General features: G+C 34.4%; 1 protein-coding gene across 1 annotated transcript; it reads right to left on the bottom strand.

Moving 5' to 3' along the window:
- Positions 1-16,414: 16,414 nt before the first annotated feature.
- LOC120171852 (transcription factor MYB44-like) lies at positions 16,415-17,553 on the bottom strand. The gene has a single exon (XM_039179483.1). It carries the CDS (start codon positions 17,504-17,506, stop codon positions 16,673-16,675), a length of 834 nt encoding a protein of 277 aa, XP_039035414.1. The 5' UTR covers positions 17,507-17,553; the 3' UTR covers positions 16,415-16,672.
- Between the last annotated feature and the right edge of the window lie 2,451 nt (positions 17,554-20,004).

Here is a 20,004-nt window from a genome sequence, read left to right as displayed (position 1 = left end):
AGAAAAATTCTTTTTAATAATAAACTTCCATAAGGAAGTTTTCTAAAAATACATTTGTTGATATTTACATTCTTAATACTATATAAAAAAATATATTATTAAAAAGTAAAAAAAATTAACACATTCATACAAATATAATATACATATATACTTAGATAGCTAAAGTAATATTTAAATATAATATATGTACATAATAATAATAGTATAAAAACGAACAATAACAAATACAATGGCCAAATAGTTGATTATACATTTTATGGCTAATCTGAAAGAAATTAAAGTTACAAGGTCTAAACATGCTAATAGTCGATAACATTATAAAAGGGACTAAAATGTGACATGGGTAAAACTTGGAGGCTAAGAATGTAAATAACCCCTAATAAACCATATTAATTAGAGTAGTGACGGAAATGTAAGCATGGAAACATCAAAGGACTATAAACATAACTAAACCATATGTTTCATGACCCAAATAATAAATTAAAAAGGAAAAAGGACTACAAGAGTAACCCCAAGATCCCAAAAGGCACAGTTTCTAGAGGGCAAAATGACGTCGTTTTAAAGCAGGTATAAATACCTCTTTTTAGAACTTCTTTTTCATTCTTCTCTCATTTTTTCCCTTTTTTTAGAGAGAAACTCTTTATTCTCTTTAAATCGTGGCCACCTGCAGACCATCTCAACCACCATCGAACGCCGCCTCTGGTGGTCATTCGGGCCCAAAATTACACCGGAGACTTCGTCTTGACGTCAAGATCACGGATCTGGTGTTGGTTTTGTTGGAAAAACGCTTCGATTCTCACGAATCGACCAAAAGTATTTGGTATCCTCACTTGTTGATCTTCTCATTCGACTATTAGATCGGCCTGATTTCGGTGTATGTTAGTCTTCTGCTTGAGGGATACTTTTCCATCGTTTGGATTAGCCAAAAGAGGTCTCGAACGTCGGTGAATAGCATTGGCCGAGAGGTAAACTTCTCTCCATTTCTTTTTCTTTTCTGTTTTTTTATTCAATTCTTTTTCTTTTTGTATCTTGTCAGATTTTTCTCTTGTTATCTCCTTTTTTGATGGGTTGCCTTCTTTTTTTCCGAATATGCTCTCCCTTTTTTTCTTCTTCCCCTCCTCTTTTCGATTGGTTCTGCTCCCCTATTTATCTTCTCTCACCTGCTCTTGACTCATTGGGCTCGGTGATGTTTAGTGAGGCAACTATGACAGAGGTATGGGGCTCTGGATTTCTAGGGGTCAGGTTGAATTTTTTTATTAAATTTGATTTTGTTTTTTTATTTGATTTTTTTTATTTTGATTTGATTAAGTGGTTGGTTTCTTGGAATAGGGGAAGTGATCGACAACTGTCAGAGGCTCATCAGTGATGACGGTGGTGGTTGACAGCGATAACGGTGACAAGAAACTGGTGAAGGTTTAGAGTTAGATTTGGCTAGACTTATGTTAGGTCTTGTAATTGGGTTTGTAATAATAATAATAATAATAATAATAATAATAATAATAATAATAATAAATATATAAAGCGAAAAAATGTTGATTACAGTTGTCCGTCTTTGCTCATTGTTGTGGAACGGGAATGGAGTAAAGATATAAAGCACCATTTTTTAGCGTGATCACTAGTTGTTGCGCTACGAGTTCTTCTCATTAGGAACTCTTCGTCGGGGATGCTAATCCACCTTCTTGTGAATTTCTTCTCTCAAAAACATTGACCCAACTCCTTATGTGATGGAATCAAACGTAGTGCTGGTGCTGATCCAACTCCTTATGTGATGGAATCGAGCGTGCTAAATAAGTTCTTATCATTATGAACTTATTTATTATAAATTTTTATCAATCTCGAGTGAGGTAGTGCCGATCCAACTCCGTATGTGTTGAATCGAGCGAAAAAAGGTAATAATGATCCAATTCCTTATGTGATGGAATTGAGTTAAGGTTAAACAAGTTTTTCTCATTATGAACTTCTTCTCCCTCATCGAATGAGTTCTTCTCATTACGAATCCTTCCATTTAAAATGTTGATCCACCTCCTTCTATGATGGAATTGAGTGCAATGTTGAATAAGTTCTTCTCATTAGGAACTTCTTCTCCCTTATCAGATGAGTTATTCTTATTACGAACCCTTCCATTGGAAATGTTGATCCACCTCCTTCTGTGATGGAATCGAGTGAAATGATGAACAAGTTATTCTTATTAGGAACTTTTTCATTTGAAATGTTGATCTACCTCCTTCTGTGATGGATTCGAACAAAGTGATTATGCTGATCCAACTCCTTATGCGAAGGATGAGCCAAGGTCAGTGTTGTTCCAACTTCTTATGTGATGGAATCAAGCAAATGTTGAGTGAGTTCTTCTCAGATTTTTACAAGAAATCCTGAAATGAAACCTTTGTTGACTCTTTGAATTCTTATCAGATATTCAAAACTTGATGAAAAATTAATGTGTATGCTCCTAATTTGCAAATGCCTAAATATGCATGCACGATGTCATTTTAGTGTTGCAAATTCTATTGTCTAGTTAATCTTTGCTCCTTTATCTTCGCTGTGTTTTTGTGTTTGTTAGGTCAATCTTGGAAACAACACTGTTCACTTGCATTAAAGTTATCTAGCCACTTCATGGTAAATGGTTGACTTTTCTATACGAAAAAGTCAAGTTGAAGAAAGATATCACTGAAAAGGTTTCTAGGAAGACAATCCTAAGGACTCAAACGACATTCTAGACAAACAATCCTAAGAATGACTTAAATGAATTTCTAGAGAAACAATCCTAAGAATGACAAAATAGCTTCTCAAAATAGATTTTACAGGCATCTTAATGAGAGGTAAATAAAAATATATCATGTTTATGAAATGATGAAATGTATGATGCAAAGATGCAAATTCATGTAATATGTATAAATGCATGTTTTCTTGATCTGTTGGGAAATGTTGCAAGAACAATCTTCATTCTTTTCCTGGTTCGACTATCTTTCTTATAAGTCATACCTATGTGCATTCTAGCGAATCTTAACTTGTGAACGAGCGCATCTTGCTTCAGTAAATTTTGGCCCTTGGTAAATTTGGCTTTTCATGCCTTAACTTGTGTAGAAATCAAATAGAGCGTTCATCTTTTCCATAAACGTTTGAAAAGATAATCCATCATTTGAAGATTTGGATACCATGTACTCACTACTACCTTTTGACAAAAAATCAATAGTCATTGCGTAGAACTGACCACCGCAGAAACTGACAGAACATTCGTATTCCCTGAAAAGTCATACGATACATCCATGCCAAGAATGGTAGTTGGAACCTTATAAACAAATGGAATTGAAGGTGTTTGCTTAATTGTTAACATCGAATTCAGCCCTTAAAGCTTTACATTGATTTTTTTCAAAGTTTTGTCGCTTATTTAGCGGAAAGAAAACTTCCTAATTATCCTCTTTTAATATTGGGTAGAGAGAACATAACCTTCCAAATGGGTGAAATTATAATTTATAGAAACCTCTTATGAACTCAACATTGTCTCAACATCGTCTCAACATCATAACTACTGATAAGGGAATCATTCATCATTTCTTGTGGCTTCGACGTTAATGCACGACAAATCACCAGAATAATGTAATTGTATGTTACGAGGCTCGAAGGACTTATCATCAAGAAAGTTTTGAAAATCGAACTTGGCTTCTTCAAAAAATTCATTTACAGTTATCATCAAGAAACCCCTTAAAATTAGGCCTAGCATCTTTAAAAATTCATTTGAAGTAATCATCAAGAAACCCCTAAAAATTAGGCTTAACTATTTTAAACATTCATTTGAAAACATCAAGAAACCCCTAAAATTAGGCTTAGATTCTTTCAAAAATTGTTTGAAAACATCAAGAAACCCCTAAAAATTAGGCTTAGTTTCTTTCAAAATTCATTTGAAGACATCAAGAAACTCCTAAAAACTAGGCTTAGCTCCTCTAAAAAATCTTTTAAAAACATCGAGAAACCCCTAAAATTAGGCTTATCTCCTTTAAACATTCATTTGAAAACATCAAGAAACCCCTAAAAATTAGGCTTAGCTTATTTCAAAATCCATTTGTAAACACCAAGAAACCTCTAAAAATTAGGTTAAGCTTCTTTAAAAATTCTTTTTAAGTAATCATTAAAAAACCCCTAAAAATTAGGCTTATCTCCTTTAAACATTCATTTGAAAACATCAAGAAACCTCTAAAAATTAGGCTTAGCTTATTTCAAAATCCATTTGTAAACACCAAGAAACCTCTAAAAATTAGGTTAAGCTTCTTTAAAAATTCTTTTTAAGTAATCATCAAGAAACCCCTGAAAATCAGACGTAGCTTCTTTAAAAAAATCTATTTACAATTATTATCAAGAAACCCCTAAAAATTAGGCTTAACTTCTTTAAAACATTCATTTAAAAACATCATATAATTTGGGTAACATGCCCCACATCAAAGTAATGATTCTTCTTGATTGGTCTCCTCGATCCTTGAGGCATAGCAACTTTGAACAAAATCCCCTCCATTCGAGGCTTGAATTATGCTCTTTCTTCGCTATCTTCTTTCTTTGAACAATCTATAAAAATATGTCTTGATTCATGAAATTTGAATGCAGTAGATATGTATCTATATGTAATGCATGTCGTTTCTGTATACAGAAATGTTGATTATCAATGCTTGAATGAATAATGCCTTCTATCTTTGGTTATCTTGTGCAATCATGTATTTTCTGTCTTCTATCTTTGGTTTCTTTGTTATAGTCTTAGAAGATATGTTCTCATGCAGTCAGGAATATGGTCTTGATGCCTCTTCTGGCTCTAATTCAATGATTATATCAAAAACGTTTCAAGGTAAACTCTTATTGTCCTCATTCTTCCCTTGGAGCTCCAAACGGCGAGATCATTCACCATGTTTGTTTGATTTGAATCTTGTTATCTCAACGATATTTGGTTTTGGTAATGGCCCAATGTGGGTACTTATGGCTCTCTTCGTGCCAAAATCTTAATCTCGAATGGCCTCACTCTGGTGTCACTAAACAACAATATTATTGAATAGTTTGAGGGTTTATCTTCATGATTCCATAATCAGATGGGCACTTAAGAAGTGATCAATTCTTTTAACAGAAGTATCTTGAATTATTTTCTATGAGCTGAGATATATGCCCCTTTCGACTAAGGCAATCATCTGATTCTTGATGGATTACTGAAAATGTCATAAGGATGTGTTAGAAGTTCTATCCTCCATTCCTTCTGATCTCTCTGACTATTTTGCATTCAAGATTGTGAAATGCCTTTATTATTCTAGCATCATTTGTTCTTTTTCTCCAATTGAGATAGAATGAACCTCGCCAGCTTTAAGGACCTTTTTCACTTGAGATTGTCCTGTTTGAAAATATCTTTCTTCCTCTTTCAATTTTAGAAATGTGAAAAAAAAGTTTGATGAATAAGTTTAAAAAATGTTGTCATTTTCTTCAAGCTCATAATCAAAACAAACTGTAAAATGAGAGTTGATTGAATATCAAATAAGTCAACTTCTTTTTTAATCCTTCAAAAATGATATACATTTGACAAGTGTAAAGATTAATGTTGATATAAGGCTTAGGCTGACTTGGGAAAGTAGAGCGTTTCAGGTTAATTTGAGGAGGTAATGTGTTTTAGGTTGGCTTCTTTGGTTGAAATATTGCATCCTTGATTATGGTCTTTATTGATATGATGAAATAGTTATTGCACTCATCTTCTGGAAATGTTCATTGGTTCCAAACTCTCGAGATTACTTTAAGGTGGTATGGCGCTTTACCAAGAGATGCATAAGACCAAATACTCTACAATATTTGTACAATCTTCATATTCAAGCCACTTTTTCAGGTTTTCAACTCAAATCTTCCTTTGGTTTCAAAACATTATTATGTCTTTAACCCCTTTTTTATTTTTCCTATCATGCATTAAAGATTTTAGAAAACCATTTTTTTAAATAAACTTAACCTTGTGGGGAAAAATGAAATCTGAAAAAAGTCTTTCCACTTAGAAATCCATGTATGATTAGAAGGGACTTTTCAGGTACGTAACGTAGGCCAGAGCTCACGGTTATGAAAGAAAGGTAAAATAGGCCTAAACAAGTGTTTAAGGGTTATCGAACTAAGGATAAATTTGTTCTGATGTCTTCAATCTTGTCTTGCTCGATTTGAATATACTTGTGTGTCTTTTATTTTCTTTTATTTCCTTTAGTTTTCCATGATCTTCTGGTGAATTGATTCTAGATTTTTGAACCAATTTTACTTGATAAACATTGTGTCTTGAAGCTCGATGAGTCGCTCGTCTTGAAATACTTGATTGATTTTCTTTCTTTCTTTTTTATTTTTATTTTTTTCTTTTTTTTGTTCCGCCTTGATTTGATCTTTGAGCACCTTGTATTTGGTCCACCTTATGATTTCTTGTTATTTCGCTTTATTTCACATGAGCTTGTTCTTTTAACAAAATATGTATTGATGGTCTTCACTTATACGAGCAGATATCCTTCACCTTTGCCCCCCAGTGTGGAGGATGCTCCTTGGTTAGGTTGAATCAGAAGAAAAATAATTCAGGTTAAAATGGGGACAATAAGAGATATAATTTTTCTTTTTCTTTTTTTTTGAAAGGATTAATGAAAGAAAGCCATTCATCATCTCATACACGAAAGTCCTAGTAAAAGAGGTATCCCTAGGGGGACGAGTATTCAGGATTAACTTCTATTCACATGAAAATAATGTAATGAATTCATGATAGAATTATTTCAATGATTCCCTTTATTTCTACTTCACTTTTCTCCTAGTATGCCTCTATTATTCGAGATTTTCTTCAAAATTGATCTGAAACATTCCATATTGTCTTTCTTGTAAGAATACTTCTCGCACACATGACCATCTTGTACTTTATGCCTCCAGGATTTATTGAGGTTAGAAATAAACGTCGGTTATGTCTAGGAAGGGAAATCTATGACTTTAAAGCCATAATTCTGAAAAAATGTAATCCTATGGACAGGTAAAAGTGTGAATTTTGGTTCCTCAAGGAGGATAAGGGCATGACTTTATTGTTTCATAGGGAGGTGATGTCAAGGTTCGATCTTTTGGTAGTAAACATATGTTATTTTGGGCAAGGAACCAAGTAATGGTTCTTTCTTCTTTGGATGGGGTATGGAAAGTATAATCTTGTCACCTGTCAAAAGTATATAATTAATGAAGTAGTAAAAGAACCTTTAATTTATTCGTTATTTAAAGAATTACAAGATTAAAACTTGATTTATTGCTCATAATATTGGAAAACGACATAAGTTCAAGCAACAAAATATTTATAGAGTATAGAAAGAAAGAAAGAAAAACAAATTCAAACAGGACAAAGCCAGTGCAATAAGGTATCACGGTGGATGGAAGAACTTCTTTTTAATTTGTATCAGAATGTCTCATTATGCGTTAATGGTCAATGTCCCTAGGTCAATCAAATTTTAGACCTTGCTCTTTGGTGTCCCGCAGATCTCAAAGGTATGTCCCAAACTCCATATATGGGGTCAACATCAGGTCTATGGCTCTCAACTCATTTCTAGGCATGAATATGATGGATTCAATTTACCTTCAAAAACTTCTATCACAGGACTCTTCACGAGTTGCTCTAAGTTCCCATATCAATGCATGTTGAGATGCTTGAATATCGTAAAATGTATGGTGCAGAGATGTGAATACATAAATACGAATATAAATGCCAATGGAAAGATGAAAGTGCAAATTCAAAGATGTGAACGCAAATGTAAATATGTAAAGATGTGAATGCAACTGTAAATATACAAATGTGAAGGCAATGAAAAAGGTATTGATCCCAAAGATGAATATCCTAGAACAAGTTTCATTAAAGACAAAATTTTTCCCATTATCCATTTTCAAAAACATTCTTTCGCTTGGACACTAGATCTGAAATGGGTTGATGATTTATCTCATGGCTTCACCCTTAAAATTATGCCTTTAAATGCCATATCACTTGTCTCGGTTGATGCTCTTGTGATGCTGGAGTCATGCATCAATCCTTGATGATTAAAGGTGGAGATTTCATAGATAAGAATCCACTACTACATTGTTTCTTAGATTAAGAGATCATCTTTCGAGTCTTGAACATTGTCCTGTCAGTCAACTTTGTTACGTAATCTTCAAGTGAGTTTTCTTATTCTCTGACTTCCCTTAGCCATCAGTGTATGTTGTATGCAACTACTTGATTGAAAACTTTTATCTCTATTTATGAAAAAAATTCAATTAGAGAGTCATCTGTGGATCAACACCTTCATGTTATTCTTTGATGATGATGCAATGTAAAAAGAAGAAAAATAACATAAAAATAAGATTTAGTACAGGTAAAATAATCGATAAAAGGTGATGTTTATAGATAGGTATAATACCTACCCAATCATGATATCTACCCTATCTTGCTTTTATTAAATTAGAATCCTTCTCGAAAATGTTTTCTACCTGACATGATTTATTTCAGGAATTAAATCCTAACTGCATGATATCTAGTTCACATGCTTTTATTTGAAAAGAAATTTATTCTATGAAATGTAAAGCAAAGGTAAAGTTCAGAGTCGTTCCTCCTTTGTGTACACCTATTTAGGTACCTACCGACGAGTTTGGTATATCTCTATCTGGGGTGACTAGTCTATGGTCCACTATATGCATGTTTTCAGCTCAAAAGGTAAGGATACTCGAATTGTCCCTAATATCGGTACCCCCTTGGGCTACCAAACCCTCAATCCTCATCCATTATAGACTTAAGTAGATTGAGTTCAATTCGAGGAAGCACATTCCTTATACCTATGCAGAGGGCTGCTCACGAAGATCATAAGGGCATGTACTCTGAGAATGATTCACTAGCATGTGCGAAGGGCTACTCACGAAGAGAACTAGTGACTCATTCCCACTTACTGGGACAAAGCTCGGGTATAATTCTTATGACATGCAATGCACTGTTGTGTGTGAGGAGGAACTCACAAACCTTTCGACAAAAAGAAAAAAAAGACTCAAATTTTAAAACCTTAACAAGTCTGAAAATAATGAAATCAAATATCAGTAAAACTATTTACAAGAGTACAAAAGATATGATGAGGATTGTAATTCAGATAACGGTTAAAATTTTAAAAAATTCCAACAACTCGGATAACGTATAATCATGTAAGGCTTGACTTTAAAGAAAATCTCTAGTGGAGTCACCAAGTTGTTGTCACCGTTTTTCACCCAGGACATCGAAAAATAGATGTACGACATAACTTTTAAGGAATATCAATTTTTAAATTGAATTAGTTCAGAAAAGACTAGAGTCACCATTGACCTTTTGGTTAGATAGTTCGAATACAATGAAAACGTCTTTTAAACGAATTTTAGAAAAATCATTTAAAGACAAAAATTGGTTTGCATTTTAACCATATATTCTTTTTTAAGGATTCAGGAGTCGATTATGTGTGGGGAAAGGTAAGCACCCCCACAGCACCCAAGATTGGTACTTCTCGATTATACATTGTCGGAAATGATGAAATTTTACAAATTTGAACTCAAAATTTAACTTACGATCCTTTTCATTTCTATGATTTTTTTAGACTGAGTGAATTCATTTTTTTAAAATATTTTAATCTATGAAAGATTTAATTCACTTGATTTTATTTTAAAAAGATGTCCTCTTGCTACGTGAAATAACGGAAATTAAAATCCAGTTATATTGAACGTAATATCGTTAACTCATGACGTGAGACAACATTGCCTTTAATCGTTTTAGAACACAGGAAATCAAACATGATCATAAATGCAACAAATAATGAATGATATTTACAATATGGATGCAATAACCATATGATGTAACAAATGAATAAGTAACCTGAAAAGCGAAATACTAAAATAGATAAAATTCCTAATATGCATTGTTTATTAAAATAATTACATTATTATAATAGAAGATATCAAACATACATATTTATGCAGACTATACCTCATTAACCTAATATAAGATCAATAAATAAAAAATAAAAAATAATAAGTAATATTATTTTATTTGAATAACCCTTGGAAGGAAACTCTAGGTATTTTGAGGTCTTTTATAGGTTAGTCGAATAACTAGCGGTGAATTTTCTAATATTAATCATAGCTATTATTTTTTAAAATATTACTAATTAATACAATACTAGAAAAATTCTTTTTTAATAATAAACTTACATAAGTTTTCTAAAAATACGTTTGTTGATATTTACATTCTTAATACTATATAAAAATACATTATTAAAAAGAAAAAATTTAACGCATTCATACATATATACGTACATAGCTAAAGTAATATTTAAATCTAATATATGTGCATAATAATAATAGTATAAAACGAACAAATAACAAATACAATGGCCAAATAGGTGATTATACATTTTAGTTTAGGGCTAATCTGAAAGAAATTACAGTTATGAGGTCTAAACATGCAAATAGTAGATAAAATTATAAAAGGGACTAAAATGTGACACACGTAAAACTTGGAGACTAGGAACGTAAATAACCCCTAACAAACCTTATTATTTGGAGCAGTGACGAAAATGTAAGCATGGAAACATCGAATGACTAAAAACATAATTAAACATTTGTTTCACGACCCAAATAATAAATTACAAACGATAAAGGACTAAAAGAGTAATTATCCCAAAAACTATGCACGGTTTCTAGAGGGCAAAACGACGTTTTAAAGAGGATATAAATACCTTTTGAGAAAATAACCTCAGTGACCAAAAATACCTTATAATATACGATTTTAACCAACTTTTTTTTGGATTTGCCAAAATGACCAACTAAATCGCAATGCGATCGATAATTCGCAACGCGATCTCCGGTATCGCAAACCAGTTTCCAGATTCGCAACGCGATTCCGACTATCGCGTTGCGATTTTCCAAATTTGCGTTGCGAATTAGGAAAATCGCAACGCGAATTTGGAAAATCGCAACGCGATTACGTAAATCACAATGCAAATACGTAAATCGCAATGCGAATACGTAAATCGTAATGCGAATATGTAAATCGCAATGCAAATATGACTATTGCAATGCGATTTACAATAATTTGTAAGTCAAATGCAAGTTTTGTTAAACATATATACTCTTTTTGGTTTGAAAATGTTTGGTTAAGTAGCTAGAATTCAATAATTTGTTGTTTGTAGGTTTTAGATGTGTATAAAGTGTTGTTGATTCAATGTTTGGTTTCTGCAGGTTAATCCTGAAGTGAGCTGCGTGAAATGGATGTATGGGTGCAAAAGTTGATTCAATAATTGATGATGAAATAATTCATTATTATTTTTTGATTGTTTAATTGATTTGTAAAAGATGATTTGTAAATGTTGATTTGTTTAATTGATGTGTACATAATTATTATTTGTGCTTGTTTAATTGATTGAAATGTAATAGTTGATTTGTTGATTTCAATCTGCATTATGTTGAATGCAAAACAGACTATCGCAACGCGGAAATGACTATCGCAACGAGAGAATCGCAATGCGAAATGAAAATCGCAACGAAAGAATCGCAATGCGAAAATGAAAATCGCAACGCGAAACTAAATTCGCGTTGCGATTTTCATTTTCGCATTGCGATTTTCATTTTCGCATTGCGATTCACTCCTTGCGATTTTCATTTCGCATTGCGATTCTCTCATTGCGATAGTCATTTCCGCGTTGCGATAGTCAATTCCGCGTTGCGATAGTCATTTCCGTGTTGTGATAGTCATATTCGCGTTGCGATAGTCAAATGAATGTCTAATAAGTGATAACAACTGAACATATCATAGCAATGTTCAAACTCAAGTTACTAATACATTCCTAACTGAAAATGTTAAAAGTTCACACATAATATACACATAATACAACGTTTGCATTTAAAAATCACCTAAGTTAACAGTCCCAAAAGGTGAAGCCGTTTGTGATTGGGATTTTGATGAGGATCTATATTTTGGTAGAGGAAAAGATGATTGTGATGGCACTGGTGATCCACATGTCAACCTTGTATGACCACTTTCCTTACACTGACTACATGTCGATCTCTTCTTCTCTTCACCCTTAGACGGTATACGATCGTGACTTTTTGGTCGGCCAGGTAGCCTTCTGTCCATGGCTGGTGGCAAAACTGTTTGTAAGTCATCTGGTATGTCCCACTCAGAAGGATGTGGAATAGGGTAGACAATCTCGATATAAGTCTGTCGATATACTTCTGTAGTGTAGCAATCCATAGCGTATGCGCTTGAATCATCTTGGTTTAGATGAAGAGAAACTTTTATAACATGGCCACACAGATAACCAGATGTTTGCCATTTCATATAACTACACGTCTTTGCATTTAGATCGACAAGCCCATTTAAGTTATTATCCAGTACTTCAAACAAAGTGTTTGAACATGGTTCAACTCTCCATGAAGTTGACTTCATAACACGTTTCGTTATCTTTTTTTCAGTCCATGGTGTAACACGATGTTCCAATGTTCCTATAAATTTAAATAAATAATTCTTAGTAAAATATACGATAAGTTACGAATTTAAAGAAATAATACCTGCATGGTTTCTTTTCTTGTAGTACCACTGTTGAATAGAGGCTCGAAAAAACTCCATTAACATAGTAATGGGTAATTTCCGGGAATGACGACTTAGAGCGTTGATTGATTCTGCACTATTAGACATCACGAAACCATATCTTGCTCCAAGTTGATGTACTCTTGACCATCTTTCAAACCCGACATCTTTTAGTGTTTGAGCACACTGAGGCAAAACACGTCTTAAATAGTTTATATGCTTATTAAAATCCACTTCCCGATAAGCTTTTACAGCCTTCCAGTATGTCCATTTGTGAGTTTTTATACCAGCAGACCTTGATTTTAAATTTCTATACAAATGAACACCACAAAGTCCATGAAAAGCATCTGGAAACACCTTCTAACAGCGTTGTCAATTGAGTTTGCCCTATCGGATATGATTGTCAGATTACTAATAGGACCTATGCAATCCCTAAGATGCCCCATAAACCATGTCCATGAATCAGAGGTTTCAGATTTGCCAACCCCGTAAGCTATTGGCAGTATCCCATTGTTAGCATCCATGGCTACTGCTAATAAGTTTACTCCAAGGTATCGACCTTTTAAATGTGCTCCGTCAACTATAATAACTGGGCGCATGCAAGTAATAAATGAACGAATCTACAAAATCATATACACAAGAAATATAATCATTTAAATGTGAAATGCATGTAACTAACAAAAATGAGTCAACAAAATTATATTGATTTACTAACCGCAGCACCAATGGCGATAAACAACAACTCAAAGCGGCCATCTCTATCTGTTTTGATATGAGTTACCGACCCAGGATTTTTCAGCTTTAAATTGTGACAATAAGCCGGCAGTTAGGCAAACGATGCTTCTGGCGACCCCCTCAACAATTCCAAGGCATAACATTTGGCTCTCCAAGCTTGAGAATATGAGATACTAATCTTGAACCGAGCATTCATGTCAGTCATAATTTCATGTCTCCGATATACCCTGCCATTCAAAAACATTAACTCAGCCAGAAAACCACCCAACACCTTTTTGTTTGCCTGTCTATGGTGAGGAAAAACATGGGTTCTCGAACATGTATGTTTATCAATAAAAGTCCTAACTTGAAACATTTCATAATCTTTTATCCTCTTTGCAATCATACGCCACGTACATTTTTTGTCAATCATACACCTTGTTTCGAAACGATCTTTGCTTGATTTGTTAACTTTTAGTTGATAGCCATCTTCCACACATTTCGTATACAAAGCTATCTTCAAGTCTTCCTTTGTATCAAAACAATCATCTTTCTTGATACGAATAATTTTTGTGTAACAATCAACTGCTATCTTTACCAACTCTTCTTCCGGTATCTGAAGTAATTCTGGCATGTTCCAGTTATACTCCCGTGGCATTTTCTTCGGGGACTTTTCTTTGGGGATTTCTTTTTCTTCTTCTTCTTCTTCTTCAGGGTTATATGAATTCCAGAATGGATGTTCAATATGTTAATTTACAGTCGTAACTTCCTCCTCATTATCATCAACAACATCTTCCTCGACAACGGCTGTTTCATCATCAAAATTTGGGTATTGACCAATATCAAAATCATTACACGCAGGGTCTGTTTCTTCTTCTGAAAAATCATCAAAATCCGAGTATTGACCAAGATCAAAGTCCGGGTATTGACCAAGATCAAATTTCGAATACTGACTAGTACTCACAATTTTTTCTGTTGGCTGATCATCGTCTAACTGTTCAATACGAAAACCAGAATTTGGTGCTGAAAGTTGATTGGGATTTGGATTAGGGAAATGTTGTGGGTTTTGAGATTGTGTTTGGTATTGAAAATGTGGTGAAACAATATTTGCTTGGTGATGAAATTGTGGTGGAACCATTAAATTTTGAGCACCATAAACTGGGGTTGAAAAACTTAGTTGATTACTACCCGCTACTGACCCAACTTCACTACTTCTAGGTTCAACAACATACAATGTAACATCATCACTTGAAACACTAATGTAAGCAATGAATCGTTCAACATCTTCATTATCGGTTAACAAATAAACTTTACAATTTCTCTTATAAGATAGCCTAAATCCACGTAGGGGCTCTAAATTCAATTTATTTGCAACACATAACATTAGAGTTTCATAAGTTAACTTTTTTAATGACAGTTTTAGTTGAAGATTCATGGGTAAAGGCATATATTGTAAAACACCATGAACATTCTCCCATGACCCTCCAAAACACAAATCTATCCAAACATGATCAACATTAGATGATTTCATTATTGTAAAATAATTTACAAAACAAACGAGCTGCGAAACTAAAACCTGTTGCCAGATGGGGAAGGATGTTGTTGGATATAGGAACGGATGTCGCCGGAGAGAGTGATAGATGGAGATGGAATGAGTTGCGATTTAGGGATTTAGGTTATGAGTTGATGCTGCTGCGTAGTTATATACCCAAAACATTTGTGTTGCGAAACTAAAACCTGTTGCGAATTCAGAAATCGAGTTGCGAATTTGAAATTCAGTATTGCGATAGTCAGAATCTCGTTGCGATAGTCAGAATCTCGTTGCGATAGTCAGAATCTTGTTGCGATAGTCAGATTCGCATTGCGATAGTCAGATTCGCATTACGATTTACATATTCGCATTGCGATTTACGTATTCGCATTGCGATTTACGTATTCGCATTGCGATTTACGTATTCACATTGTGATTTACGTAATTGCATTGCGATTTTCCAAATTCGCGTTGCGATTTACGTATTCGCATTGCGAATTTGGAAAATCGCAATGCGATAGTCAGAATCGCGTTGCGAATCTAGAAACTGATTTGCGATACCGGAGATCGCGTTGCGAATTATCGATCGCATTGCGATTTAGTTGGTCATTTTGGCAAATCCAAAAAAAGTTGGTTAAAATCGTATATTATAAGACACTTTTGGTCACTGAGGTTATTTTCTCATACCTTTTTTATCCCTTCTTTTTTCATTATTCTCTCATTTTTTTTCCTTTTTTAGAGAGAAGCTTTCTCTTCTCTCTAAATCGTAGTCACCTGCCGACCGTCTCAGCCATCACTGATCGCTGTCGTCTCTAGTGGTCGTTTGGGCCCAAAATTACACCGGCAACTCGCCTTAACGTCAGGATTGCAAATCCGGTGTTGGTTTGCCGAAAAATGCTTCGATTCTCACAAATCGACCAAAAACTATTCAATATCCTCACTTGCCGATCTCCTTATCCGATCGTTGGATCAGTCTGATTTCGAAGTATGTTGGTCTTCTGCTCGAGTGACGCTTCCCCGGATTAGCCAAAAGAGGTCTCGAACACTGGTGAATATCACTGGCCGAGAGGTAAACTTCATTCCCTCTCTTTTTCTTTTCTTTTCCTTTTTTTTCGATTCTTTTTCTTTTCGTATCTTGCCTGATTGGTTATATTCCTCTTTTTATCTTCTCTTACCTGCTTCTGATTGATGGGTTTGGTGATGTTTGGTGATACAAGGCTCTAGATTTTTAAAGGGGTTAAATTGAATTTTTTTTATTAAATTTGATTTTATTTTTTATTTGATTTTTATGTTTTGATTTGATTTTGTGGTTGGTTTTTTGGAACAGGGGAAGTGATAGGTAGCTTTCAGAGGCTTATTGATGGTAACAACGATGGTTGACAATGACAACGATGATGAAAAGCTAGTGAAGGTTTAGAGTTTAATTTGGCTAAGTTTAGTTTAAAGCTTGTAATTGGACTTGGTTGTATTTGGGTCGGTTTTAGTTTTGAGTTTATAATAATAATAATAATAATAATAATAATATAGTGCGAAAAAATTATGATTATATATATAATCACCATTTTTACAAAACGTTTTTTCCCAAAGAAAACATCATGATGGATATTTTACAGTCTTGTTTTCAGATCTTTAAAATACAAGAAGAAATATGATTGAAAAATTGATGAAAGGAACCTTTTTCCCTGGAGTAAAATCTACTTGAAACATTAACAAGGCCAAGAGACAGCTAGTTTTTAATTGAAAACTCCCCTTCTCTCATTTTTCTTTAACCCCCTAAAATGACCAAAATAATTCACCATAACAAGATGATGAAGAAGAAGAAAACACAGCCCAAATTTTTTTCCTCTCATTATAACTCACTCGATCTTACTCACCCCAACTCGGTTCATACTCACAAGATTCGTACCCAAACACGTCCCCATTCCCGCTCCTCCCGAAACTGCGCCGTTTTGCTGCTGCACCATGTAATTCCTGACCTCAGCCCTTATCATCTCTTGCATCACCGCCATAAACTCCGCACTGAACCCCATCACCCCACCTCCCCTTTCTTCACTCCTCATATGAGTTGACACATCGCATGTCTCTGCACCCGGCAAAGACAGACTCAGTGAAGTCGGGGGGTCGTTAGAAGGTGACGCCGCCGCCTCCTCCCCAGCCGGCGTAACATGGACATCAACATTAACTCCACCTGTCCTTGGGACGGGCTTGTACAGGTGCGAGGATGACAAAACGGGAACACTGGAATCGCTAAAATCGGATCCCGATGGACTGCACACACTCACCGATCTTTTCAAGGGCTGTTGGTGTTCCCCTCCCAGATTACCATCATATAAGCACTTACGTTTAAGCGTGGAGTTCCAGTGGTTTTTAATGGCGTTGTCGGTACGGCCGTTGAGGAGTCGGGCTATGGTGGCCCACTTGTTGCCGAACCTGGCATGAGCTCGGATGATAGTCTCGTCTTCTTCTGGAGTGAAGGCCCGGTGCTCAACTTGGGGACACAGTTGGTTGCACCATCGGAGCCGACAGGATTTGCCGGATCGGCCAGGGATTGATTTGCTGATCAAAGACCAGTTTCTGGGGCCGTGTTTCTGTACCAGCTTCTTGAGCAACTCATCTTCTTCGGGGCTCCATGGACCTTTGATCCGGTCCATTTCTTTTCTGTTTGATGTGCTTGTAGTTGCACCATCCATGAAATCAAATTTGGATGTCCAATTTTTCTCTCCTCTCTTCTTACGGGTGCCAGTTTAAACTACATATATAAGAGAGCAGAGGGAAATAACCGGTTGAAACGGTGAAGAGTGAAGGGAACGGAGGCGTTATGGGAACCGATTGTTCCAGTTAAACGGTTGGTTTGGGATACAGCTGGCTAACGGACACGCGTCACATCCGAACTGCACTGATTTACATAAGTCACTCTCTTCTTTCTTTTTTCAGCATTTTCCGGCCTCTCTACTCTCTCTACCACGGAACCTCTATCTCTGCTGTGTTCTATAAAACACAAATTGTTTAAACTAAATACTTTATCAGGATAAATTACACTATTAACCATTCAGTTATTATATTTTTTTTATAAAATCATTATTAATATTTTATTTTTATTTTAATCATTCGTCGTTAAAAAATTAATAAAAATACTAATACTATTCAATATAATAATAATTTTAACTTTTAAAATTTCATATTCTATTAATTGGATTCTCATTATAATTTAATAATTCAAAAAAGTTAACATCTTTTTAGATATGAAAATTAAAGAAAAGAAATAGTGAGATTCATAAGTACTGAAAATATTAGACACAATAGAGGCTTCAGCTTGAAGATTCCCTCGTGTGATTCTGGACATGTATGCGCTGAATCCACTTAAAAGCAACTCTGTTGGAGTTTGGATAAATTCCAAGAGAACTATATATTTGTTTGATGAATGTAAATGCCAGAAATGATATTTATAAATTTATTGAATTATTAAATTGTTTTTAAATTAAAATGAGGATTGAATTAATAAAAAAATTTAAATATAATTTATTTTTTATTAAAATAAAATTAATAGAATAAATAAGTTTTTGAAATTATCTTAATGCAACATTGACTTTGTTGGGCATTATCTGAATGCAACACTGCTAGAATCTGGTCTGACATAGCCATCAGACCCTAGTTAACTAAGGAAATCCGGTGTGATATAGTATCGGTGATATTCCCATTAATATGCTGAATGATCTCTTAGTCTCACATAGCCGTAAGGTAGATCATGGAACATGAACCCATTATCGCATAACATTGGTACAATTCCCACTCTACTGAACCATTGGCTCGGTCTTATGTAGCCGTTAAGTCAAGCTCTAAGGATATATGTTGTACTAGATTGATGCAACTATATATGCATAACTGAGGACCCTAAGGTCGTACAACACTGACAATGTCATAATAGGGCAACTGAGGTAGCCTAATTACATACTAGTGTAGCTCGACAAGCTAAAGTGAGGTCAACCCCTCACAAGCTGTTATCTCACTCGTTCTCTCATCTAGAATGTTATGCAAAGCTTTATTAGTATGTTACTTGTATTAATTTATTAAGAGACTATATTATGTTCATTCGTTACTTAACAACATTTTAGTCATTTTCTATCGCTAGAGAAGTCTCTACGCGTTTCGTGATTTTATGATAATTACTATGCTTATTGTTCATTATTTATAACACTAGATAGCCCGATACCTGACTCATGTTCGTTATTCGGTAACAACTCTCTTGTCACCTTATCGTACTTCTCCTTAATACCCTTTTGGCCATTTACTTCCCTTATGGACTAAGTTCTATCATTACGGATCATCCTTAGCTCTTATGGGTCTTAACGAGGTCAAATCTAACCATTCAATATGGGTAGTATCGATACTCTACTTGCAATATCGATACCATAGGGTTAAGTATCGATACACATATGAGTATCGATACCAAAAATAGCTTTTGTTACTAAAAATGTGGCCCAATATCAATACTATAAGGGCAATATCGATACTCTACCCAACAATATCGATACTTCCTGCTTGAAAATCCCAATTTTTTGTCCCAAATCATCCAGTATGAGTACTATTCATCCAATATCAATACTCGAACCTAGAAATATCTTATTTAAGCTTGAGAAACACAAAAAAATCACTACAAAGGGCTTAGTTTGGTTCCTAATCATGTGATGAAGCTTTAGGAAGTTAATTAGGGTTATAAACTATCATAAAAACACATGCTTTACATCAAAGTCGTCATTTATGTCATGAATCAAGTATAAAACCCCAAAATTCTAAAATACCAAAATCTAAAAAAATCATCATGCTTATGAAATCCTTAACACTCCAAAGGATTAGAAATACACTAGCTTGGTAAAAAAATATCGAAATAAATCTCCTTTAGCTAGCCGTCACTCTCCTTCTAAACTTGGATAAAACCCCCACTTTCTCTAAGCAAACAAGAAACCCAAGAATTCCTTATCATTATAGGAAGAATTGAGGACAAATTTCAAGTCTTATGAAGTGAGGAAAGAAGTTCTTACCTTCCACTTTGATCTATGGAGCTTGGAAGATAAGATGGAAGAATGAAGAAATAAAAAAGAAGATAAAGAGGAAAATGGAGCAAACCCCACGCCTAACTTGATATAAAACCCCTAAAGAATCAACCTTGTTTTCTTTATTGGGATAATTA

The sequence above is a fragment of the Hibiscus syriacus genome, unplaced genomic scaffold (genome assembly GCF_006381635.1).
Source record: "Hibiscus syriacus cultivar Baekdansim isolate YM2019G1 unplaced genomic scaffold, ASM638163v2 tig00111837_pilon, whole genome shotgun sequence".
Classification (NCBI taxonomy): Eukaryota; Viridiplantae; Streptophyta; class Magnoliopsida; order Malvales; family Malvaceae; genus Hibiscus; species Hibiscus syriacus.
The sequence above is the reverse complement of the archived record's forward strand: the minus strand, read 5'-3'. Positions and strand labels throughout refer to the sequence as shown.